The sequence below is a fragment of the Astatotilapia calliptera genome, chromosome 3, assembly GCF_964374335.1.
Source record: "Astatotilapia calliptera chromosome 3, fAstCal68.1, whole genome shotgun sequence".
Classification (NCBI taxonomy): Eukaryota; Metazoa; Chordata; class Actinopteri; order Cichliformes; family Cichlidae; genus Astatotilapia; species Astatotilapia calliptera.
Genome location: NC_137424.1, coordinates 16,902,721 through 16,929,615, shown reverse-complemented (window position 1 = coordinate 16,929,615; position 26,895 = coordinate 16,902,721). Strand labels below are relative to the sequence as shown.

General features: G+C 41.4%; 2 protein-coding genes across 6 annotated transcripts in view; both read left to right on the top strand.

The window, feature by feature from the left end:
- LOC145422960 (protein NLRC3-like) overlaps positions 1-26,895 on the top strand; it is a gene marked incomplete at its 5' end in the record, with an annotated part of 416,117 nt that overhangs the window by 306,035 nt on the left and 83,187 nt on the right. The gene's annotated exons all lie outside the window — the stretch shown is intronic.
- Positions 6,910-26,895, top strand: part of LOC113035147 (protein TANC1-like) — a 388,820-nt gene continuing 368,834 nt past the window's right edge. For 4 of the 5 annotated variants that reach the window (XM_080298189.1, XM_080298190.1, XM_080298188.1 and 1 more), the window contains exons 1-6: positions 6,910-7,085; positions 15,308-15,430; positions 17,843-18,124; positions 18,416-18,570; positions 21,839-22,070; positions 22,181-22,347. In XM_080298189.1, coding sequence (XP_080154315.1) covers positions 7,058-7,085; positions 15,308-15,430; positions 17,843-18,124; positions 18,416-18,570; positions 21,839-22,070; positions 22,181-22,347 — 987 coding nt within the window. In that variant the 5' untranslated portion in view covers positions 6,910-7,057. Of the gene's footprint in view, positions 7,086-13,802; positions 13,956-15,307; positions 15,431-17,842; positions 18,125-18,415; positions 18,571-21,838; positions 22,071-22,180; positions 22,348-26,895 lie in introns of those variants that run through there. The other variant, XM_080298192.1, reaches the window with a different exon arrangement.

The window sequence follows — 26,895 nt, the reverse complement described above, 5'->3', positions numbered from 1 at the left end:
TATTTATTTATGTAATTTTTGAAAGACTGGCTCATGTAAAATCTCTGAAAGTATGACAAAGCTCTCCTGTTACACTTTATGGACACCTGAGCGTCACCATGAGGGCCTGTCTTTATTCACTTTATTCACTGAAATCCACTTTTATAATGAATTCACAGTAATCACTGACACCTTCAGAGCATTACATTCATTAAAGACGTCTTCTACACCTACTCTTCCAGACGACCGACACATGCTTCAACCACTGCAGGTTAACCAGCCACTCATCAGTAAAGCAAAAACTAAATGTAAATGTCCTCATGTGGAAAAGACTGAAACACAACTCCCATATATCACTAATGTAACAGATCCATTTAGGGAGAGTGAGAACACTAGGCTGGATGTGGTTTAATGCAGGAACATTCATCATGTCTTCAGTTCAACAAATCATTTACATTGAATATGTGAGCTGGATGGTTACACGACACAATGTGATTGTCAACAATAACTGCAATGAACGCTGGTTTGAGGGCGGAGTCAAGGAGGGAGGCCATTTACGTGAAAAGGGAAAGACCCTCTCTGAATCAAGGAGGGGGCCTAAGGGTACATCTGTCACCATCTTACAATGCTGTGATTGCAGCCGTTCTCCAACTCTCTGTGAATGGTACTCAAGACCATTGATCAGTGGTTGTTGATCAATGGTCATGAGAATTTGCATAATCATGATTAAGGAACTGACCTCCCAGCCCATTGTTCCTTCAGTCGGCTGGTTTCTCTGACTGAAAACGCTACGTCCAGAAGAACAGAATCAACTTTTGGAGATTTACTTCCCTGATGATTGAGCACGCATCAAGACCTTTTAATCAGGCCAACAAATATCTTGTACTCAATTTTAGCAGCAGCCATTGTGACACTGATGATAAAACTTGTGTAAAAGTGCGAAGCTGTAAAAAAGTAATTATAAAAAAGCGTTTTTGTAGCTGAATGTTACTGGATAGCTGTTTCATCTGTAACACATCAAAATAACCTGCTAAGGTTTAATAGGCTATAAGGAACACACTCACTTCCTGAGCCCTGGGCAATAAGAGACGTTTTGTGTTTTATAATTTATTGATATGTTTGATCCTTTCTGACCTGCGTTAATGAAGCAGTCATTAGAGCACCATGTCCGCTAGAATAGTTCTGTAGTTTGATGCTTGAGTCGTTGCAGACTTGTTGAAACTCCCTCACCCGTCAAAGCAGCGTCTTTGTTATTCGCGTCCAGCAGATGGCAGTGTTTCACTGTCTGACGGCTGTCTGAAGCTTCAGCTGGATTATCCGTTTTCATGTTTGATTAGAGGTTTGTGTGTGTGTGTGTGTGTGTGTGTGTGTGTGGGTTTTTAGCCACGAGTTGTCCACGATAAAGCATATTGAATGGCCTGTCTAATATTGTTAGAATTCTCCTTTGGGTTAGTTTCATTACTCAATCGGGACATTTATTTGGAAAAAGAAAAAAAGAGGGAAAAAAAGAAAAAAAAAGAAAAGAATTAAAAATAAATAAATCCTCATAGTTTACATTTACAAATATCAATACTGAATGTTACGTCCCTCTGCAGCTTCTAATCGTCTCAGTGTTTTCAGCTGGTGCTAATTGGCCACACCTAGTCAGGTGTGGATAAAAGCATACCTGAGGCAAGCTTCCCGGCAGTGCACTAGTCTTTGCCTTGGTGGCACCAGCCATTTTAGCCAACCTGGTTTTCCATTTTAGGATGAAACCTCTTCTCACCCACACTCTGCTATTCATCTCTGTTTTTATGTTGCGGCTTTTGAGCCGGGTCGTAACACTGAAGATTACAAAGATCAACATTAAGACCAGTCTGTGCATTCAAAGCAGTGACAGAAAAGAGTGTGGGGCATTAACCCCCACTCACTTCACAGTTCACAGCGAGCTTCGTCGAAATTTACAATGAGACCCTGAGGGACCTTGTGTTCACCGGCAAGTCCAGCAAGAGACCTGAGCATGAGATCCGCAAGACAGCCAGCAACGAATTGACAATCACTAATCTCACCTATGAGCGGGTCTCCAATGAGGATCAGGTACAGCAGACAGACATCTGTAGCTCAGAACAAATTAATTTCAAATCTGCTGACAAATTGTTACCAAACTTTGAAAATACATCAAACTTTATCGATGCTCTATGTTTTAAAACGTTCCCTCGTCCTCTCAGGTTCTCCGTCTGATTGCTTTGGCCAATCAGAATCGCTCCACTGCCCAGACAGCCCAGAATGACCGCTCGTCTCGCTCCCACTCAGTCTTCCAGCTGGATATTGAGGGAGTTAATGCCGGCAGGGATGTCAAGTGCAAATGTATCACACTGGAAGTACCAGCATCAGGAATGTGGTTTCTTCTTTTTGGATCTATAATATTTAGTCTGGTTAGTTATTGTTACTGTAACCAGTGCAAAATCTGCTCTGATGACTCAACGTTAATGTTTGAGCCCCTGAGCGCTAAAAGAAGTGTTTTGTAAAGTATTAAAACTACCTTTAATGGAAGGAAAAACGGATCACTGCTTCCTATAAGAGTTGGTTTTCTCTGTGTGTGTAGCCACTCTGTGCCTGGTGGACTTGGCTGGCAGTGAGCGAATGGTGAAGAGCCAGTCTCAGGGTGACCGTTTCAAAGAGATGACCGCCATCAACAGCTCACTGTCCAACCTGGGCGTCGTTATCGCCGCTCTGGCCAAAAAGGTCTGCAGCTGACTGGTTTTTTAAGGAAGCAAAAGAAGATCAGATCAGATGAGCATGATGTGTCTATTGGAAACAAGTTCAAAGAATTGTCTAATAATGAGTTGCTGTGCATCCACACTGCCTGACATATTTTACCTTTACAAATAAAGCAGGTACAACAGATTCATATACCAAAACAAATGTCAGGAACTTCACCAGATCACAGGGCATTGATCCTTTCTCTCTCTCGCTTTTTTTTTTTTTTACTCATCTCTGGAATTTTTCTTTTGTGTTGATCTTTACTCATACCAAGGCTGCTGGCTTGGGGCTGGCTATGAGCTCTGGATAGCTTTAACTTTAACAACATCTTCTTCTTCCTTACCTTCTTTAAAATATTCAATGTTCAGCTGGGTGAGGGTGATTTAAGGGTCTGTGGAGTTTGATGTTGGAAACACAGTGAGGCGGTTTGCCTCTAACAACAGGTTAGTGTGTGTCTGTGAGTGTGTGTGCCTATATGTCTGTGGCACTGTGCACATATATGAAACTAGCTGGCTTGTAATCAGACATACTGGAAGCTGATCAGCCAGTCACTACTCCATGTCGAGAAGTTGAATATCGTCTGATTCCGATCCCTGGCCAGTTGATTGGTCCATTTGTACTTTGTACTAAGGATCTGACAGATTAAACAACATTTAATGTCGACTTTGAAGGATATTTGAATACTCTTTACGGGGTAATGTGTACAGAAGTTCAGGGTTGCGCTGTATGCATTTAAAAATGTCTTACTTTGTTCATAATCTAGCAGCTATACACAGGTCAGAGGTGGAAGTAGGTGGCACTTAAATTTCATTTAAATGAATGGTCTTTGATTAAACTGTTACTTTTCACATCATCTCTTTTAATCCAAATTACATAAATCTAAAAAAGAAATTTTCAGTGAAAATAATTTCTTTTGTGCATAGCTCAGAAATATGGCCTCACCATTGCCTCCTCATTTAGTTTGCATGGACCTGTGCAAATTAGTCCCCACCTCACCCTTTCAACCATGTGTCCTGCATGACTGAGCAGCTTGGTGCGAGATGCACTAGTAGCACAGCTCATAGCAATGACAAAAATGTAACACCAGCCTCCAATTTATCACTTGTAGCTTACCAGTGCCTGCACTGGTTTCTGGGTTTGATGAGAACATTAATAATACCAACAGCTCTGCTGATTCCTTAGTAGTCTATTAGTTTGCACTTTAGCATGGACACCCAGTCCCCTTTGCAGCATTGCTTATAATCACTAATCACTTCCTGTGAAGCTCTTCTAATTTTAATTTGCAATCTGACTTGCTTCATCTGCACTATGAGTTAGAACAAAGAAAACACACCTGTGCAGTGTCAGTCACTACTCGTTGTGTGAAACCTTTTGGGATCGAATACCATCTGTGTCACATTATATTCATCCTTCCCCATGTACGTCATTGGGTTTAGACAGAGCTGTATCGGCATGAGACGGCGTTAAGGTGACAGTTGCCACAGTGTGACGTTGTGCTGTATCTGTAGTAATAGCCCTAAAAGACGTCAGGGGATTTACTCAAGCTGACAGGAAGATGGCATAGTCTATTGATGCATTAATTCAACTGCCGTTTCTACTCACAAAGCCTCCAGTGCCTATAAAAATGCTGGGATTCCATTCTGAGTGAGGAATGAATAGCAAATTGTAATTCTATGATGCTGTATTTATCCACTGTTGAACCCCCCCCCCCCCCCCCCCCCCTTTTTTTTTTTTTTTCCCTGACTGCACTCCTAGACTAGAGGACAGGGTGCCAGATTTTAAACTTTTCCCTTGCCCTTATATTTGTCTGATATTCTTGAACTAATAAGAATATCGGACTTGCTGATGAAAATTATAGTTATGCAGGAGAAAATAATGCATGCCAAAGCAAGATCCAACACAACAATTTGGATTTCCAATACTCCAGAGTTGACATAAATGATTACCATGATTCAGTCATTCTGCCCCCCAAAGCAATATCATTGCTAACGTGCTGAATAATTTATGTAAGCTGCGATATAGTATCTTCCAGCTTGCAGCTTTGACACCACCCAGGATAAGATGTGCACTGGTGCCAAATGTGTTGCTGTCAGTTGCACGCAATTACGTTACTTTAGTTAACTCAAAATGAGTTTTGTGAGAGAATGCCATCTCTGCAAGTGTGGTTGTTAACTTCAGTAAGCAGGTTTCAGGAAAGTTAGCGAAACGAGCTGGTATGAAGTAAAGTCATGCTGCATAAAACCCAGTTCTTAATGGAAATCGGTGCCTCCGTCTCTCTCAGCTCTTTGCTGTGGTCACAGACAGATTGCTGGGAGGGTGCATTAGCTGCTCAAACCCACAGACCCACACAGACATGCAGAAAGTAACACTAGTTGTGCATCAAAATCTGTCAGTAATGAAGCCGTTATGAGCAACTATCAAACACCTGAACTTTGAAACGGACAGAACACAGTTTTGCAGAAATGCAGCATGTGCTATAACTATGGTCAGCTTGTTTTCCTTTCTTGATCCCTAATTCTACGACCCCTTTATTGTACACCCATTACAAACTATGAAATGCCATGTGCATGTAATTTTCGAGTCTAATTAGCTGTGTTTAGCTATCCTTTGAAGCTGTGACTGACTGGCTGCTTCACTGCTAACAGCAGATTCTTGAGCTGTATCTGCAGCAGAGGGCTTTTAAATCTGCAGCAGAGTGATGTTAAATTAAATTGTTACATCGGTGACTATGGCATGCTAGTCTGCTATGTACTTGAGTGGGCGGGTGGAGTGTTTTTGGGAAGGGGGTGTAAAGTACCACTGGTCTACAACATCCCACCCACACTCCTTAATAAAATTGTGCAGGAAGGAAAAGAAAGAACAAAGTCACAGTGCGTCCACAAGTCAGACTGATGCCTGTGATTAATGTTCTCTGTTCTTTGAAGTTTCACTTTGACTCTGATTTCAGAAGCACATTAATTTGGCTTTGTTTTGCATTAAAAGCTCCTTGATGGAATTAGTGAGACTTTGCAATGTCTTAACATTTACAAAACAGCTCCCTCAGAAGGTCCTTCACGAGGGGCCTGGACTTGACTGCATGTAGTTGTTTATAAAATAAAAATTCAAATTTTCACTAAGCTTGAATAAATAATTACATATTCTTCTTAGCAAGGTCCTGTAGTTTAGCCAGTCAGATCACGATGACTTTTAATGCCGTGGTCCGAGCAGGGTTTATCGTGACTGCTGCCATGAGAGGACTTCATGTTTGCCCAGGAAACCAGCGCAGGAATCACAGGGTCCAAGATGTGTTTGTTGTATTAATATTAGTGGTGATGCAACGTGCTGCGCCATTATGAAATCCAGATTAGTAGTGTGTGATGCAAACATGGCCAGCTGGCTGGCCGGCTCCAGTCCACTAACAGTGCTGATGTTCCTGTATCCAGCTGCCTGTCATCATGGAGAGTTAGTCCTTTCCTTTGCTTTTAAGATTGTGGTAGGTCGCTGTGTTGGCTCGAGGGGAGATTAAAGGAGTTCTTCTTCTAGAAGAGACACCTGTCTAAACTGAAGGGGTAAAAAAAAAATGTCCATGTTTGGTTTTATATTGTTATTCCTGCTCTTTTGCATTTTCCCCTCCGACTAGTTGTTGCAGTTGCAGTTGCTGTTTGCACTGGATGATTCCAAATCATTCAAACGCTGATTCTTAACAATAACAATACATTACGTTCTATAAATCTGTGCAATATTACTTTCCGAGTTTCACGAGTATAGGAAGACGATCGCTGTAAATATAAAATGAGCTTCTGAGAACTGTTGATAGGGCAATCAGCAAAACCACCAAGCCACTCAAAGCTGAAAGTTCCATTACAGCTCGGTGTCTCACTAGAGATTAAGACGGATAAATGTTCATCGCACATAAAGACCATTACTCAGATATATCTTGTGCCTCTTCCCCTCATTTCACCTCCCTCACTTGCTGAAAATCCCTTCTCTCTCTCTCTCTCTCTCTCTCTCTCTCTTTTTTTTTTTTTTTTTTTTTTTAAATTTAAATCTGCTCTCAGCCACCATCACTAGTTCTTCAGAGAATGATGACCGCAGCGGCTCCAGCCTGGAGTGGAGTAAAGATGGCAGCCTAAGAGGCAGCGGTCGCCATGGCCTGGCACAGAGCGTGCGGGCGGACACCTGCTCTCCTGTGGCCGAAGAAGACTCCAGCAGTGCCACAGCAACACCTGCAGACACCCCATCCAGGACAGACCAGCAGCACCCTAACATATCTGCGGGTGCTCCAGGGCCACCACACCCTCCAAGTCACTCACCTGAGGGACCCATTGCGTACCCGCCACAGACATCAGCTTCCCTCATGATGCCGAGGCCAAACTCTGTAGCAGGTAAGACTCCTTGGTTTTTGAGGTCTTGACATCTGGAGCTCAAGAAGTATACAGGAAATGCTCTGTATACTTTTCATCTGTGACTGCATTGTGTTGCCTGTCAAGATCGTAACCGTGAGATACGACCTGTGCCAGAGGCTGACATGTGGCGTGCCAGAGGCTGACATGTGGCATGTCAGTTTAATCCAAGCGAGTGATAGACACCGAAGAGTGAGAGCATCTGTAGTAGGTTTAGAAGAAATAAGAAGTCAATAGTTGAAAGAACGGACTGTGCTTTTCAGAACAGGAGTATCAAGGCAGAAGTTTGGGATTAGACAGCTGCTGTGTGGTGTGGCTCGCCACTGCCTCGCCATGTCAAACCTAAGCACACGCTCCGGTCTGGCTGATCTGTTCTGCATTCCTGCCCTGGAGCCTCCCTGTTGTGGTTCAGCTTACCATATCCACACAGCTGTCACAGTTGTTGATATTTCCCCCTTCACCCCCTTTTCCCTTATGTCTTTTCACCCATACTATTCCCAGGTCTCCTCATACCTTATTGCTTTTGACCTCGGCCTATTTTTGGTGAATCAAACAGCAGTACGTTTAGCATTTTCCTATATATAATTTTGCCTAAATGCAGTTTGTAGCTAAGCTGACAGTATGAGTCATGTACAGCTTTTATCATCCACTCACTCACCCACCTCCCTTCTTTACTCCTTATCCCATTCAGGGTTGGAGGCGTTGCCTGCAGTTTATCCTAGTGGGGTACGCCCTGGACAGGTTTGACTAGAGATGCGCAGGACCCCCCCCCAAAAAAATTACCTTTCAAATGCAAAATATTATTTTTTATTACAAAAGACATGATCAAACTTTCCCTCAAGCTGCAGTAAGTTGCAAGATCTTCTCACACTTAGTTGAAAATAAAGTGCTCTGCTATTGCAAAGAGGCACAAAGAATTATACCCAGCTTTCCCTGACATACTTCACACTAGCAACATATTAGCATGTAGCTATAAGTTTGATTGCGACTATTTGCCTGCACCGCCGTGTACATGTTCCGCATGGACATAGACTCGGTGCATCTGTATTTTGACACGTAAGTGAATCTTGAACTAATCAGGAGTATATTTTATGGCTCAAATGTTAATGCAAGCTTATGCTAATGATTTTACTCCATAATTAGCAGGGCTGCCCATGCTTGTTGATAGAATGAATGTACACTTGAATAAACGTTGACGGACCAGAGTGGTATGTTAACTGTAAGGCTGTAGAAACAAAAGAGTGAGACTACATTAGAGTCCAACTCAAAGGAGCAAACAGAAAGAGAAGAAAAGACAAACAGTTTAGAGCACAGATGAAATGTTTGTTACATTGAATTTTGAAAGCAGACAATTCTGCCAGTGAGGGAAAATCACAGCAGGGGCAACCTGGGCTGAGCTGTGAAAAGAAGCATAAAAACATGAGTGACTCAGGTCAAACACCTGGCCTAGACAGAGACGACTCAAAGTTTAAAAGACCTCATGAGACTTTTTCCTCTAGAATCTTCCTTGAATATGTTGTTTTGCTTTACCTCTTTAGTCTGTATGTAGCAGCTGCCAATGTTTTGAAGTTCAGATACTTGACTCCTGCCTCCCTTGGGTTTATTCTTGATGAAATATAGTAACAGTTCCCGTGTGTCTACTTCTAGACTGTTTTCTCTCTTTGATAAAATCTAGTCCCAGTTCCTATTCAACATACCAGAGAAATGCAACTGTGTAATGTCCACTCTAGGCCCTTACAATTAGAAGCAGGTAAGCAATTTAACTTGTGAAGGCAGTAATGGAGTAAGATGGGATGAGGACAAGCTATAGAAGAAGTAAGGAGTAGTACATGGTAGGCTCACGGTACTGATATTTCCTTGCATACCATAGCTCATAGCTTGCGCATGTATTTTACACAGTGGCCACTGCTTTGATATTTTCTGCAGCCCACAGTTGGATGTGTTGTTCCCTGATGATTCTATTGTTCCAAGAGTCCGTACCATTTTTACATCTCATCATTATTGTGTGTGACATAAACCTGGACGGTCCAGGCGCACAGTGGCTCATAAAGCTTAACAGACCAGAAAATGTTTGGCTGTTTATGTGTGTTGGTTTGCGTGTGAGCACCGGTGTGCTTGTGTCTGTCTGTCCTCCCAGAGTTTATGGGCTGATGTCATAGTTATGCAGTGTTGCCCTCTGAGACCGGCAGAACACGCACCTTAGATTGGTTCAGGCCATAAATGAAGTTGTCTCATCGCGTCCTTGATGCTCTCTCCCAGGGTTTCGTCACACAGTGTAAAATCTTTCTTGGGGTCACAGCATAGCAGAGACGGCACTTCTGTTCAAGGAAATTGTATTCGGTAAAAACCCCCAAAAAGTAACAAGTCTAAAGAAGCAATGAGAGAAAAGAAGCTACCACGGCGAAACATAATATGTATTCATCATTAGTGCATTCATTCTGTGCCAGAACCTTGGTGACTATTGTTTGTCCTGTGTTTGTGAAACAGCATCTGAGATAATGAGCTGTCTGGTTAATCTATAAATTTCTCTTTATTTTATTGATAGATATTAAATAGGAGCACAGAGATTAAAGGCAGAAGCAAACAAATAATCATGAGTTCATTTAGGGCATAATTGCTTCATGCTACAGTATTGCTATTAGTTTTTAATTTTATCTTATGATTATCTCCACCAAAAAGACAAGGTGCTGGAAACATTCCTCAGAGTGATTGAAATTATGGCATGATATAGTTGCTGCTCATCCATGATGTGAATCTCCTGTTTCACTACATCCCAAAGGTGCTCTATTGGATTGAGATCTGGTGACTGTGGAGGTAGAGTGAGTACTGTAAACTCGTTTTTATAGACAGAAGATGAGTACACTTTGGACACAAGGGATCGACATGGTTAGCAACAATACCCAGGTGGCCTGTGGCATTTAAAACCATGTTCAGTTGGTACTAACAGGCTAAAAAGTGCAGAGAACCACCACCAAGAATGGATCAATGCTTTCATGTTGTTTAAGCTAAATTCTCACCTTAAGCATTCAAGTGTCACAGCAGAAATCAAGACTCACCAGACAGTTGTTTGTAAAATGGCTCGTTGTTGGACAAAGGTCACACTTTCTTAGTGTCAGAGTGTATTTTGGCCATCTGTCTGATGCCGATCAACAGATGCATTGCTGGGCCTCTTGAAGTCTCTGTAATTATGTAGAAGGAATGTCTGCATATTGCTGAGAACTGTCGTTTGCACTGCCTTGATGTTGCATGTAGCGTGGGTGTCCCTAGGTTTTGGTGGGAGCGCCACTTTTTGGTGCCAACATGTCCTGTGACAAATTGCACAAATGTTACAAGAACAACATGAATTCATTTAGATTTGTCTTTAGCAGAGCTTTATATTAGGGATTGTATATTACTGTCCACCTCCTAAAGGAAACTGCTGCTGAGGCAGATTTAAAAGGTTGTTAAAATTGTTTTTCATCTGGCATCGAAATATTGCATTTAAAGATCTAATACGTGAAATAATCTACGTGTAATCATGTTTACAACAGCTGTTCATTAAATCTAACAAACGTGGCAGGTGCATTGGGTGTAAGATGCACTAAGAGCCTGAAATAAATGGGAACAGCTTTTTCCCGGGCTTCCAGGTGCTTTGTGAACTTCTCTATATCAGTTTCTGTGAAAGTGAAGCCAGTCTGCCCTGTTTCCCCCAAATAGTTCCATCAAACCAAAAAGCAGTGCTGTGGTAAATTAAACTTGATGTCAAATTTCAGCATCAGGATTAGTAATAAGCACTTGTAAATTAACTCTATGCTCTGGTGTTTTCTTTGTTTTATTATTTGCAATCCACTATTTACATCTATCTGTCGCCTCTATTGTAAGATCTTCTGTATAAACTAGAGTTGTTGATGGAATTTCACCTCCTCTCTGAGGTGATATACTCAGTTTATAAGAATCCTAATTTTGAGTAATTGGAGTTGAGCTTTTTTCTTTTTTCCTCTATAAAGGCTTACAGAGTCAAAGGGCCATATTAGTGTTGGCCACTGGAATTCCATGGTTTTGAAATCTTAGCCTGAGCTGCTTGTGGTTGGGTTTCTCAGACAGGGAGATTTGAGTGAGGGTCACCGTGGCGGAGGAATGGTGCTACAATGCTTGTGTGGTGTTTAGCTATTCAGCAGAGCTTTGTGGTTTGAGACAAAGTCAGGTATGGCGCACTCATTGCTCGCTTGTACTCCAAAGTCATACATTCCTCTGGCAAAGCTCGTGCGCCGGGCTCTCTTCACGAATGATAACGGAGCCAAGACTGTGGACTGCTGACAGGCAAATTCGAGGATATGTTGTTTGTCTACTAAAACACTGATGAGGTAACATCTGAATGCTTTTGTGTTTTATTAGAATGACTAAAATCATCTTAACCTTTTCCACATAAATACAACCTATGATTTAAAGATGTTTGCAAAGGTCACACAGTAATTACAAACTCATAAAGTGGCGTAGCCCTTAAATTTAATAATCTCACACTGATTTATCTCATTTGCTCTCATTTGCTGTCTTTCCCGGTAGTTTCTGAGACCATGTGGTCTATTGTATTGTTTTAGGCTGTGTGATCATGTTTAAAGACATGCCAACAGTGTGTGCGATGTCTCCAGGTAGACACGGGAGTCACTTCTGCTTCTGGCTTCATGTATATATTGATCTGTTTAGTGCAGAGTTTAAAATGAAAACAAAAAGAGGAAAGAAAGCCCATTCATTTTCTCGAGCATGAAAAGGTCACAGAGACATCTTCTAACGTGCCCTTTTTTCAGAGAATTGTTTGGTCCAGCTGTCACAGCAGGAGAAAAATAAAATCTGTTACAGATCAATCCGTTTGAAAGCCCCTTTTAAAATTGTGCTCGGCACTCCATTGACAGATTAGGGCTTATCAAATGCCCAATCTTAAAAGGAACAGAGCGTTAGCTAACCACAGAGGCATTTATATATATGAAATAGCTTATGGAGCAGTTACAGTGGTGGTTTGTTTTTTTTAAAGTAAATGTTGTTGATCTTAGCATAAGGCTATGCAATTATTACAATAATAATTATCCCTTAATATTTACCACATCACATTTTGGGTTATTTAGACCAAAATACTCAATTCTGCTCTACAAGGGCCTGATATCCACTTATGAGGACATTATACTGCTACTGTTCTCTCAAAATTTTAAACTAATATCCTCATATGTGGCTCTTATTTTTCAAAAAAAAACAAAAATAAGGTTAAAAAGAAAATCTGGTAATTCTTTGTTTTTACATTCATCGGGCCCCAATGTGACCAAATATCAAAGAGAAATTAAAAATGCATGCCGTGGAAGAGTTTGGGTCTTAGGAGTAATAGGCAGACAAATGGACCAAACATCAGTGCGTGCTGATATCAGCCTCTTTGCAAATAAAACAACGTTTATCGATATGAGGGATCAGATTTTCTCATTTGTGTCTGAATGTTCAAACGTTCGTCATGAAAAGCTATTAAGGCGTGTTTATACCAGCAAAATCAAACCAAATAAAAGGAAAATGGGTATTTGCATTGGCTATAAGCCGAGAACAGCCAAGAACTGATTTATTCATACAAAATCACAAAATGGGTAAAGTGTAACTGGCTACTATAAAAACAGGAAGATATGTGAAGGGAGTATTTGACTCCCTTCTCCTCTTTAGTAGATTCACCTTGTAAGGAGGCGAGAGGGAGTCAAGTTGGGGAGGGAGGGTGGGGGTGGTTAGAGCAAAGGAGCTCAGTCCTCTTCTCTGTTCTGTCATGGGAAACACAGAACAGGGGGTTTTCAAAGGGCAGATCTGCCCGAGGAAAAAAGAATCCCATTTTCATCAGAATACAGTCTTGACACATTTGTGCAGCTTCAAAGTGACTGCAAGTGCAGACTTCAAGGTATCATATGTATGTTTTATCAATGAGTAGAGGTGAGGAAGAATAGGAGGGAACTCGGGAGTAAAAAGAGGAGAAGAAATGAAGGGGAGGATTTGAGGGATGAGGAGGAATCGTGTGGGAAATCTTGGCCTTGGGAAAAAATGTTGATAACGACTCAACAAAAGAGAAATGTAGTTATGGTGCTGGGTGCGCTGTCTGCCACGGACGTGAATCAAGGAGTCTATGCAGCTATGCAGCTCCTTTAGCAAGTCAAATTCGGTATTACGTGTCTGTTGAATAAAGCTCTACTGTGCTATTTCTTTTATTCCATGCAAAACAAAGAAGGAAGGGGGGAAAATAGACTGACATCTTGCGGCCCTCCTGTGTCAGCATGAGGATTTAGTGGCGATTTGTTGCATAAAGCTGATTTTTCTCTTTATTCTCTTTTGAGTCTTGTCCATACCTCCCACAAAATCCACGTGATACTCTTTGTTGCACTCATTTATGAGTCTGCTGCTTTTTCGCCTTCATTTTTTTCCACATTCCCCTCTTTTAACCCCATCTCTGTGCAGTCTGGATTGTTGATTAATACTGCAGCCGTTGGATAACAAACTTTAATCAACCACTGCGAAGTGAATCTCTTGGTTTTCCGTTTATATTTCCTCTAATATTCTCAATTTCCCCCTCTGCTGCTTGCATACCGAGTTATTTATGTGTGTGTGTGTACGTGCAGCATGTGGACAGAGATGATGTACGCATACGTGTTAAAATTGTAGAGAGGGTGATGCTCTGTTGGAAGGCAGCGCGTTCATTTAGCAAGTGCCTAATGCTGTGGGTGCTGTGACTGACTGAACACTAGAGAGGAAGCAGCCAAGCACTCGGCTCGGCTGCCAGAGTGCCGGCATGGGAGCACCGGGGTGGAGGAATCGCTTTTGTGCCCTCGTCCACTGGGAACACTCTCCAGAGATTTAGCTGTGAGTTTACACCCTGCCTACTTGACTGTATGCCTGCCCAAGTATCTCGTCACTGGGGAGATAGAGAGGGCTTTGAGAATTCCCACCATCCTTCCTTGCTTTGGTCTTAGATGTAAGTAGTTGTAGCTGATGAAAAGTGGCATTTGCTTTACAGCAAAAGGTCTTCCAGGTCATGCGCGTTTGCTTTTATTGTTTTCTTTTCTCTTTGTTTGCAATTCCTTAAGCTTTATCCAGTGTAGATGTTTGTGTATGCACAATGCACTGCAGTAAAAGTAACATCAGGCCCTTCTCCTGTTCCAGTCAAAGTTGCGTTGATGGCAGCTTCCTCAGTTCCCGTTGCCAGCAGACCGGTTTTAATTAGCGGGACATTCCGGAGAGTAAGTTAGCGACCGAGTGAGGGAGTGAAGTGAGCGTTAGTGACAGTCTTTCCCAGCTGATATTGATAAAGAAGAAGAGAGGCTTTGATTCTGCTCTTCACTAAGCCCAGGAGAGCGTGGATCGCAACGGCGATAGCATAGTTGAAAAACGAGCAGCAGTTGGAGGAGAGGCCTCGCCGCACTAATGCACATTTTTATTATGTTAACAGACCGTGTCTTAGACTTCAAATTAAAAGCTGAGTTGTAATCACTGGCTCATCAAGTGGTTTTAATCTGTAGACTAGTAGTTTCAGGAGATATCCTGTGTTTGGGGATGGAAATCATTGCCTGCTTTGAGACTTGTTCTCTCTCTGCTTCAAAATGAAGCTAAATCCTAATGAAATCTCAGTAGATTTGAACTCCATAACAACTCAAGTTGTGATCTGGTTTTAATTAATTTTATTATTTCATTTCACGTCAAATGACTTACAGATATTGTAGTTTGTAGTACACAAAAGTCCTGAGATTACACCTGTGCGTCCTGTAGATTGACAGTGATGAGTGCCAAACCCGCGGTGAAGCATTTCTATAACTCGTTGTAGTTTTATGAAAGGTAAAGGTAATCTGCCCTCTCCGTACAGCCTAGCAGGTGTGCTTGTGGGGATGGACCTCTCATTGCTATATCGTGTCCAGCTGTCAGCTCAAATCAAAGAGAATCGGTGCATATTGCTCTTGACTTTAGAATACTGCTATTCTTCCTGCCACAGTATATGCTGGTAGCTGCTCACACTGCCCCTGCAAATGTCAGAGCGCACTGGCTTTGTTCTTTCCTCACTCATCCACCCTCAGACATGGCATAAGTGCCACAAGGTTTTACTCTAGTGTGTGTTTCTGTCTTTCTCTTTATAGTTGTGATGACAAATGTACTCGGGAGGTACTAGACTGTCAGCTTCACTCTTTGTGTGTGTGTGTGTATGTCTTCTCTCTTGTCTACAGCCACCAGTTCCACAAAGCTTGAAGACCTGAGCTTTCTTGATGAACAGCGCAATACCCCCCTCCGGACATCCATTCGCCTACCCTGGCATAATACAGGAGGAAGGCCCCCTCAGGACGCTAAAGGTGACTGGGCTATTCATACTACTGCTGTAGGCACTCAGGGGAGATATTTGTAAAATAAACGTGTAAAATATCGCAGTACATAGGATAATGTTATGTGGTATGACTCTGAAAAACCCTGAAGTTAATAGGCAGCCAACGGTAGTTCTGAAGTTTCCAAAGTACCACGTCTGAGTGCAGAGCCAACAACAAAACTGTGCAAATACTTGAACACTGCAATGTAAACAATGCAGCACTTATGGGTATTAACATTATCCTCAAAAGCCTTTTTTTGGCTTTTAAATCATGCCTTTTTTCCCAGCTAACTTTTATCTTGGTTATGTGTTTTGAATCCTCTGAGAGATCCTGCAGATTAAATATTTCATGGGAACATGAATTACTGAATAAGTCATCACTGGATATATACTCAGACTATTTAGTCTTCCTTTTGAAAATGTCCTCTTTCATTTTCACTCAGTCTCAAACATGAAGCTGATACATAAGCATATGGTCAGTGGTTCTGAGCAGGTTTTTTCTACATGAATTCGTACATACGCAACAATCTTAAACAATTGGATTCTTTTCTATAAATTTTATGGGAGATTCAGTTCAACTCAATTCAGTATTATTTATGCAGCGCCAAATCACAACAACAGTCGCATCAAGGCACTTTATACTGTAAGGTAGACCCTACAATAACGCATACAGATGAAAACCCAACAATCATATGACCCTCTATGAGCAAGCACTTTGGAAATAGTGGGAAGGAAAAACTCCCTTTTATCAGGAACAAACCTCTGGCAGAACCAGGCTCAGGGAGGGGCGGCCATCTGTAGCAACCGGTTGGAGAGAGAGAAGGAAGACAGGATAACATACATGCTGTTGAAGAGAGCCAGAGATTAATAACAAGTATGATTCAGTGCAGAGAGGTCTATTAACACATCTTGAGGGAGAAAGGTGACTGAAGAAGAAATATTCAATGCATCATGGGAATCCCCCAGCAGCCTACACCTATTGCAGCATACCTAAGGGAGGATTCAGGGTCAGCTGATCCAGCCCTATCTATATGATTTATGGTATTTGTTTTTCAGATTTGGGTGTGATGGCACCACCTTTACCTAAATTTTGCAACAGTTGGTCAACATTTCAGTGCAGTTCATTGCAGTTGTATTCATATATTGCAAAAATCCCAACATGTGCCATCTTAGGAAACTCAACCTAGTACGCTGAGGACCTTACAGTTCTGATTTGAGCAACATTTAGTGACTTCCTTTTTGACTGGGCGAACCCTCCGACAGAACTAGACTCGGGATGAGCAGCACTCGTTTGATTGCCATGAGAGGAGAGTGAAAAGAAAGGGGGAAAAAAAGATGAGAAGGAGAAAAGCTTCAACTGTGGGAGAGAGAATACACAAACTGACATGCATGAACAATGAAATGGAGAAGAGGTGAGGATGTCAGTGCACCATGTGAGGCCTCCTGAAAGCAAAGGCCTGTCGCAGCATAATAAGTAAGGGGTGATTCAGACGTTAGCTGAGCGAGCTTTAACTATAAATCTATGAAAGGTTTTGAGGCTAATCTTAAAATTAGAGATTGGGTTTGGCTCCCAACCCTAAACAGCCAGCTGGTTCCACAGGAGCGAAGCAGCTTTAGCCTCTGCTTGTCATTCCGGCTTAGGATACTGAAAAAGCAAGTCATGGTCATTAGGGGCTTTATATTCAAGAAGATGGATTTGAAATCTAAGGGGATCCAATAAAGAGAGGTTAATAAAAGATAACTCTTTTTCTAGTTCCCGTCGATACTCCTTTTGCTCAAGTTAGAGTTTTTCAAACACTGTACTTATTTTGCTGGTATAGTAGAAGGTGGTGATCATTTCAAGTGTCTCAGAACCAGCTCGTTCGCTTTTTGGTTTCATTGTAGGGCACTAGAAACATAAACAGACCTACACCTGCCAATATAAACACTCTCAACTGCCCCTCCAATTACAATAGGCTTTTGTGAACACAGGCAAACTCGCAAGGTGAAAACACTAGCAGCTAACAGCAGTGATAGTTGTAATGTTGAAAGGTGCATTAGCACTAAAGGTAGCAGTCATTTAGTGATGTTAGTTAACAAGTGTTATGAGATCTAATTAGTGCTGAAGTAGACCAGATAAGAGTCCTCTTTCAGGTCTTCACTCTGATTCCACTTAATTGAAAATGTATCCTCTACAGTGTTCAGGGTTTTTCATGTATGTGGCTCCTTCTGGGAAGAAGAATGCGGGAGATGCTCAAAGCATGTTTGTAGGTTAACTGCAACAGAAAACGATTTATTACAGTAAAGTTTCCAGCATTTAAAAGAAGTAATCATTTGTTAACTTCCCGGAGACATGGGGAAAAAAAATAGAAGTAGTGTAAACAATTTTAATCTGTTTCATTTCTTTTCCCGTTTCCTTCAGCGCGTTTTGCTCCCTACAAACCCGTGGACATCATGCTCAAACCTTTGCTGTTCGAGGTTCCCAGCATCACCACAGATTCTGTGTTTGTGGGCCGAGATTGGCTCTTTCAGCATCTGGAAGATGTCCTGAAGGCCGGCGAGTCCACAGAGAACCACGGTGCTGTGGTGGTGGGCAGCGTGGGGTATGGGAAGACGGCCATCATCTCCCGACTTGTGGCGCTGAGCTGCCATGGAGGACGCATGCGTCAGATCGCCTCCAACAGTCCCAGCGCCTCCCCGAAAAGTAATTAGTTTTAGTATTTGCCTTTGGATGTGAGCACTACATTAACTGCTCGTGTTTAGCTAATGTTATTATAATTTCATTTCAACATTAGCTTGCAAAGTGTGGGAGGGAAGTAATTATATATTCGTTGGCAATATAAAATCAAGTTGACTAATATTACATTTACCTTACAAAAGAATGCCCTCACACACAACTAATGTTATTAATGCTAGCATATACATATATAGAGAGATGTTAGTTTATATTAATGTAATAACTTTATATATTGGTGACCATGTGCATGTCTTCCAGCTGGCCCAGGACAAAGCACAGAACTTCCTCTCAGCCAGCCTCCACAGCCCACTCCACCATCCAGTGCTGCCAACACACTGAGGACCAGCAGTTGCCCAGGAACTCCCGAGATGCAGCGGCACAGGGAGGAGGCTGTCAAACGCCTGGCTGCAAAGGTGCGCCTTTCAACATCTAAGAGAGCTCACAGTAACAAAGAAGCAGGAATCAAAGAAGCTGAAAAAAGATTGCACTAGTTATGGTGGTGTTTACTCAGGGAAAAAATGTTTGGTGTGTGCACTGGATCAAAAAAAGTAATTTTAACAATTTTCAACAGTGAGTAGATTATTTTTTGTTTTTGATGGATGGATTTGTTGTTTCTTCCTTTCTTTTTTAAAAAAAAAAAAAAAAAAAAGGAAAAAGAAGGAAAATCGACCAAAAAGCATCTCAGGTTTTACCAAGTACTTCTACAACAGCTTCAGTCTGACTTCTGAAAACTCCTCTTTAATAGTGACCACAGATAATTGTGATATATTCTGTTGAATGATGCATAAAATTATACATAACAATAAGGGTAGGTTGCAGTTTACTAGTCAGTGATTAGAACCTCCTCAGGGAGCAACAACCCACAGCGAGCCCTGTCAGCCATGACCTGAGAGCACAGAATGTAAACACACACCAACGTCAAACAGAGCCAGCTTCATCAATATTAGACGTCATTTAGGAATTTACAAACATCAACACACGTTTCAAATAGCAACACCATTTATCTAGGCGGCTATCAGTTATACCGACATGTATGGCACTACTACTGCTTAATTACTGGTTGGTATCCGTTCCTGTGTCAACTTCAAATAGGTGCTTAAATATATTGTAAGGCCGCCTGTTCAAGTGTTGAACTGGGATGTTTGAACATGATAAGGATCCTCAAAATTCCATGAAGCGGAGCAACACTGACTACTGAGGACAGTGCTTACTTTTTTGACAGATGAATATTCCATCTGTTGATTTTTCTGGCGTTACAAGGATCGCAAAATAAAGTCTAAATACTGCCTCTCTGGGAAGTTTACGTGTCAGCGCTGTTGAGCAGAAGATTAAGTGTTTTCTTGTATAAGCTTGTCAACATTTTTCACAAGATATAAAGTACTGCACGGTAACAGCTTTACATGTGTTCTGTTACTCCCCCACACCGTCAGTAACATTGTTAACCACTTGTCTGTGACCGAAACCCCCCCCCCAAAACATGCATACCAGACACTGAGCATATTTCTGCACATCTTCCTCTTTCAGACTTGTGAAGTGGACAGACAAGTCCTCGATGTTTCACTTTAAAATGTTCCTCTCTCGATGCACGCCGACTAAGCAGTGTGCGGTTTTTGCCTACGACTCTTTTATTTTAGTTTTGGAATTGTTCGCTCTGTTTCCACTGAAATTTCTCTGTCGATTTTTCACTCCCGCATCTTTACTCGCACCACCTCTTCTTGTGTTGCTGAGGGTTCAGTCACATAGCAGGTGCACGTTCACTACATTTTGGAAATACTGCTTGCTAAAAGCACCATTTGATGACTTTGGCACTGCTATTGCCTTGTAGCAGGTCTAATAAAGATGATTGGGGGCCACCGGGATTCAGAGAAGATTTGTGATCCACTGTTGTAGTCAGTTGAGTTTGAATAGTGCTGTGATGGTAGGTTGTAAGGTAATTTAATAGGTGGCAGCTTTGTGAAGGACTTTCTCAGTGGATGTGACGTCTCCTACTGATTCTGCTGCGTTTAATGGTACTGATTACAACCTGTTGTCCTTCTAACACCTTTAGAATTTAATACTCTTATCCTGTCAGGGAGGCCTCCTAATTAGTGACCCTGTCAAAGGGGACAGTTCATGCACCAGACAGCTAGGGTAATGCAGTGAGCTTCATGTAAATGTCTGTGAAACTCAAGCAGTATCTCTTGAGCCAATTATGGTGAAAAGTGTTTCCAATAGGCGCCTTCACAGGGGCTCTGTTCCTGTGATGTGTGATGCAACGCTGAGCAGCTTCTGTCAGATTCTGCCAGTGCTTTTTTAATCATTGATTTAAAAGTGGTCTCATAACAGGAGCACTGAGGCTACTACCCTTTCTGCTTTATTCTTATTATCGAGACGTGCCTTTAGGTAACATTTCTGAAAATGCATTTATTGTTTTGCCAGCAGATGAGCTACCGAGGTTTGACTGCAGAGCCTTGCATCATCGTGTGTCGAGATTCGTATTGCTCATTGATGAGGCGGTAGTCTGCGTGACTTGTATGCTAAATTAAATCATCACTGCAGTAGGGGGCTTATTAAGAGTTGTGTTCATGCACACAGCAGGTTACTTGACTTTGTACAATAATAGGCATTCAATATATCAGTTTCCCTCTTTGTTATGTCACATTTGTGATGAAGCTCAAAAAACGCGTGACGCAAAAATGACAGAAAGGAGTGTTCGGACTTCTCTCAGACGTTTGCTGCTTTTAGGCTAAAGCATAACATCAGAGAAAAATTCTGGTGGTCGTGATTTTTGACAGTTTCTGGAGAAGATGTGAATCAGTGGTTGTGTTATTGTTTCAGTTGGTCCATCTTCTGACTGGATGTCACATGTTTTCCTTACTAAAGATGGGTTATATACATCCAGGGAGTTCAGCTATAATTTTTAAAATCTTACCTCCCTCTTTTCTAATTTGCGCTAGCTTTAATTGTGCCTTTATTGGCATGTGAGTTATATGTTATTATTTGAAAAAGAAAGAACCATAAATATGCATTTAGATCTGTGCTGTGGGGAGAAGTTTGGGTCCAAAACATTTATTGATGCTAAATGTTAAAAAAAAAAGTCTCATATCTTGAGGCTTTAGTCATTTTTCTAGAAGCTGGTCATCGGTTTTCTGTGGAGAACTAAACAGCAACAGCTGAGGTTGAGCCGTCAGAGGAACCGATCACCTGCTCCTCCTCCTGTGGGCCTGGAAGTGTGTCAGCTCCTCCAGGTTGGACTGTAATTAGTACAGTCATCTTCCTTCTTCTCCACCTCTGTCCCTACATTTTCCTTTTAAATCAGACCTCCTTTGAATGCTGCGGAAACCTGCTCAGGTACAGAAGATTCTACCTTTAGATATCCACCTGGGATCTACTCACTTCTTTTTATAGCTTTCGTTGCCCAATCTCTTCATCATCCCTTCTGTGTGAAATAATGAAAGGATAAAATCATGTCTTTGACATTGTAGAGCTAATATGTAGTTTTATGGAGGCTTGTTGGTATCAAAAGCCTCACTTACTTACTTTGTCATGGTAGTTTTTCAGTCACCAGAGATGTTGGTGTTTGTAAACGCTTTAAAGTTATCAAATGTACCCATCAGTCAGTGAATCATATTTTTAATTCTTCCTGATTCTCAAAAAGCAATGGCTTCACTCGCGTTTGTTCTCGTTCCTTTTGTCTTCCAGGTGGTGGCTTATCATTATTGCCAGGCAGATAACACGTACACTTGCTTGGTCCCAGAATTTGTGCACAGCATCGCAGCCCTTCTGTGCAGAGCTCATCAACTGAGTGCGTACCGGGAGCTGTTGCTGAAAGAGCCCCACCTCCAGAGCATGCTCAGTCTGCGCTCCTGTGTCCAAGACCCCATGGCTGCTTTCCGGAGAGGAGTCCTGGAACCGTTGGCCAACCTTCGGAAAGGTAAAACACTGTAGTTGTATATTGCACTATTTCATTTTCATCGTGTATGAGACCACTAATCTCATTTCATAGTATTTTAATATTTAGTTTATTTGTAAATGTCTTTGCAGAGCGAAGGATTCCAGAGGAAGATTACATAATCTTAATAGACGGGCTGAATGAAGCGGAGTTCCACAAACCAGACTATGGAGACACCATTGCATCCTTCATCACAAAAATCATTGCCAAGTTCCCCTCCTGGCTAAAACTGGTTGTCACTGTTCGAATCAACTTGGTGGTAAGAAAGAACTTATAAAGCATGGCTCTGAGTTCACTCAGATGACAAAATATTCACTGTTATAATCACCTCGAGTCAGAATTACAGATGTCACATTATACTGGTGATGAGTTTTAGTTTTAAAAAGTTTATCACTCTTTCTTCCCTCTCGGTAACTACTCTGCTTATCCGCACACTTTACGGCTGATTAAAGTAACTACTGCTAATGGCATTCACTCTTCTGTTGCTGCAGCTGCTTCTCTCACACACTCAGAGACTCGCTTCCCACAATGAACTCACACAGGTGCAGTTTGGCTGTTACACTGTTGAGTGAAGTACTGGATACAGGCAAGCTGTTAAGGGCTTGATTCTTAACTTAATTACCAGTTTCGTGTCTGCTCTTATCCTCTACTATCTGCTTTCCAAGCGCTCTGAGCTGAAGCTTATCAAAAAGTTTGAACACTCAAGACTTCTGTTGTTATATTTTTTTATACAAATTGAATGAAATTTGCACAGGCTGGTTTAACTAAGCATCTTTAACTAAGTGCTTTTACAGTCTTACCTTTTAATATATTTTAATGTTATTAGTGCTAGTTTTCACTTACTTAATATACTGTATTTTTCGGACCATAAGGCGCACCGGATTATAAGGCGCATTAAGCGAAACAAAACAGTCAGATAAGTCAACTCATTTTTCTTGCTTCCTCCAATCCACATTGATTCATAAATGCTGAATTCTCTTGCAGCTGCTCTATTCCCATGTTGTTGCAGCATATTAATGACTAACCTTTGTATTGTGGATGGATTACCTCAGTTGTTCTCCTGATTGAAGTTTGGTCCGTTTACAGCATCCCGCCATGCGATTGCATTTGTCCCTAACCCTCGGGAACCCTCACATTAACTTTTATGAGTGAAAAAGAGTTAGCCTTCATCCTCTAGCTTCACTGTGTTTATGTTATGCTAACATAGCTGTGTCGCTAGCATATCATTTTATACCAGCTAGCCAAGCTTCAGTAACCCTATAAATGTCACTGCTGTTTAGTTTTCTGTCTTCATTTATGTCGAAAGGGACGGCAGAGCTGTACATTTAAATTTTTTCAGAAATCTCTTAGTCATGTATATCATGTTTAGGTGGAACTAGTGAGCTAACTTCTAACTCCGTTAAATTTAATAAATTTTGTTTTCATGGATGCTTGGATGTTGAACTTAATAGTTACACCTGATAAAGCATCAACGCTGTCGATTTTTGAGAAAATTAAAGGATTTTAAGTGTGGCTTATAGTGCAGAAAAAAAAAGTATGCCGGTTGTAGCCAACAGTCCTCCTGCACTTACAGTTCACACTGGCCCTGTTTCCCAATCCATAAAACACTGTAAAACACATTTATTGATTTGTTGACCAGAACATTTCATATCCTAAATCGGAAAATCTAACACTGTGGCAACCCTAGAAAAGAAATGAATCAAAATTCTCTCATTTTAACAAATGTCTAGCTGGACATGCCGTCACCTCTCTAGGCACTCACTCACTGTCACCAGACCCTGCACATTTTTACATTTTGACAAGTGTTTCCTGAGCTGCTCCCGCTTGTTATTCTACTCTTTACAGAGTCAGGCATATCCAGCAACATTCAGGAAAGAATTGAGACACATGACCTGCAGGGCAGGAGAGAGATGAGTCAGTCACTTTGAGCTGACACTAGGTTGACCAGTTCCAGAAATGCTATGGACTTGGATTAAATTCACGCTGCTGACAACTGAGGCTTTGACACTACTGATGAACTACATGAAAACTTATTTTCCTTGCTGGGGGAAAAAAGAAAGCACTGAGCCTTGGATAATAATGTGGTTTTTGATTGACATCTGGAATTTGAGTTATTATTGCTCAGTCAGAAGCCAGGGTCGAGTGTTGTCCATCAGTGTGGGCTGTACTATATAGTGAATTCAGCCTAGCTATTAAGAATTCAGGCAAGGCCCTGTCAGTGTGGTGAATCAATATATTGTAGCGCTGATATTTTGTATTCACCTCTTATGCTCTTCTATTAATGCATTAGAATTGGTTTTTTGACGTGGAAAGATGTTCCAGGTGACTGCACTTAAAGTAATACATTTCGACTACACTGCAACATCCATCCATCCATCCATCCATAAGCAGAACACTGCAACATATGTGTTGTAATGTCTTCTGACAAAGTGAAACAGTGTTTAATGAGAGGGAGTTACTGTTTGTGTGAATTTGCTAGGGTGACGTTTTTAGCCACCTGGAGGCTGGCAAAGCAAGAACAGCAACAACAACAAGGTTGCAGTCGGTTATCGGAGATGTGTTTTTGTTGTCCGTGTGGTAGATTTCATAGTAACAACTGTGCTGGAAAGGAAACGTGTGGTTTAAGGCATATGTAACAGTAGCTGTTTTTTTTATAACCTCTGTTAGTGAATCCTGTGCACATGCTGGTCTGTGGCAAAGGATAGCACATTGTTAACCATGCCATATGTGTCTTTTACTTTCTTGTAATCATATTTTTCTTGTTATATTTCTGTTTTGTTCACATTCCCACTGTAACCACTTAGCAGTTGTCTGCAGTAATGAATGAAATGGCACTGTTGTTTTAATGGGAGCTATATGACGACTTCGCATGTGAAAACCTCGGAGTCGGTTTGACAATGTTTTTGTAAATCAGGCTCCTATGATGTTCAGTAAGTTCCCTTTAAGTGCAATGGAAAGGCTGTTAGTCACTGACTGAAAATGTCTAATTTTCCAAAAATGTAACAGAAGTCAGTTAAATAGTTTTTAAGAGAGTTGGCAGTCTTTTGCAGAAAAACCCTGTATGTCCTCTCTTTTTATTGTTTATTTTTTTTGGGGGGGGGGGGGGGCTACGAGTCCACATATTTGGGTAAGATGCAGGAAATGGTTGCAAAATCACAAAGAAATTCCAAAATTGAATTCTCTATGTCCGGTGGGACGTGATGAGAAATATTACAAAAGCAGAGTTCAAAATGAAAACAATGAACAAACAGGGCTGCGTACAACCACATGCCATGACACATAACGACAGCACAATGCTTAATAACAGAATTAATGATAAACTGAAGATATTCTACGATAACTGGACCATGCACAGCATTCAAAATAAAATAAATAGAGAAATAAATACAGTAAATAAAGAAAATGTATATAAAATGTTGTTTGGACATGATGGTTGTCAGTCCTGCTCCATGCAATAGACTATAATGACCATACACTTGCATTACTCAAAGGTTCTTGAAACTGAAATATGAGCTAATGATGATGGTTCCTACTTCCTTCAAAAGTTTTTAGAGCAAGTTCCTACAAAAGATCAAAAGCACAAACTGTACGCTCCATGCTGTATTCTCATACCGTTTCCCCTAACATTAAAGCTCTGGACACAGCAGTCAGCAGCATTGCCATTCAGTGCAGACAGTGGTTACATTCGGCTTTGTAAGTTATCTGAACCATTTGGCCATCATTAATATGCAAAAGCCATCGGTAAACCTGCGTCTGTGTGTGTATGGCTTTGCTATCTAAGCTTTCGGCTACAAGTTCAGAAACTCTGCAGCTTAGTGTTTGTATAAGCTGCAATTTAGCTTGAAATTGGAAGCACTAAATGATCGACTTTAAAGCATTATCACTTCATACTTGTAATATTATGCGTGTACATTTGTACTTGTCGCTTGTACTCAGGTGTCTCTTGCAAAAAACCCCTCAGTGAATAAATAAAGCTTATCTGCTTTACTGCCCGACTAACTCGGGGCATAGCAAAAATGAATCATGGAAGAATAATCAAGATAGCATTGTTAAGACAAGAAAATATGAAGGCATGAAATGTTTCTTATTTGCAGACAGAATCAGAGTTGTGCATAGAGATGAAATTGTCACGCTATTGTTTTGTGCTTTGAACAGACAAATAGCATCTCACCTCGGAGGAAGGGTTCGATATATTGGCCCTTGCCTGCTAGACTAATATCTGGACAATCTCTGAGGTGTTGTTTGCACCCCCTCCCCCCAATCTTGTGGATTGTGTTCGGTATGTTTTATTGAGCGTGTGCATACATGTGCTTGTGTGTGTTTGTCTGTTTGCGCTGCCTTCTCATGATGAGGGAGAGGAAAAATGTTATCTTGCGGAGGCAATGTTTCTCTAGCCTCAGACAGGCAGAGGATTGGAGGATTAAGGTGCATTGATTTCTCCAACCCCTGGGACACAGATTGAAATGTGAGCCCTAGTTCAGACCTCTGCTTGCCCGCTAGCTACCATCCCATCCATCCCCTGCCTCTTAATACTCAGTTTCCCCACTCCTGTTTTCCTCACAGCCACATTTTGAACAGTAACAAGTGTCTGCTTTGGCCTGATAGCTCAGCATGCTTGCTTCCCCACTGCTCAAAGAAACTCTTCTGATAATACACGTACACAGGCAGATTTTGTTTTTCTTAATGGCAGCTCAGGATGCAAAGAATATTTTTGCTTTTAATTAATTAAATTATTTATTTATTGGCTGTGGTATTGAGTAATACAGCTGTCTGTAATGCAAACACTGCACCAAATTACTTTTTTTCA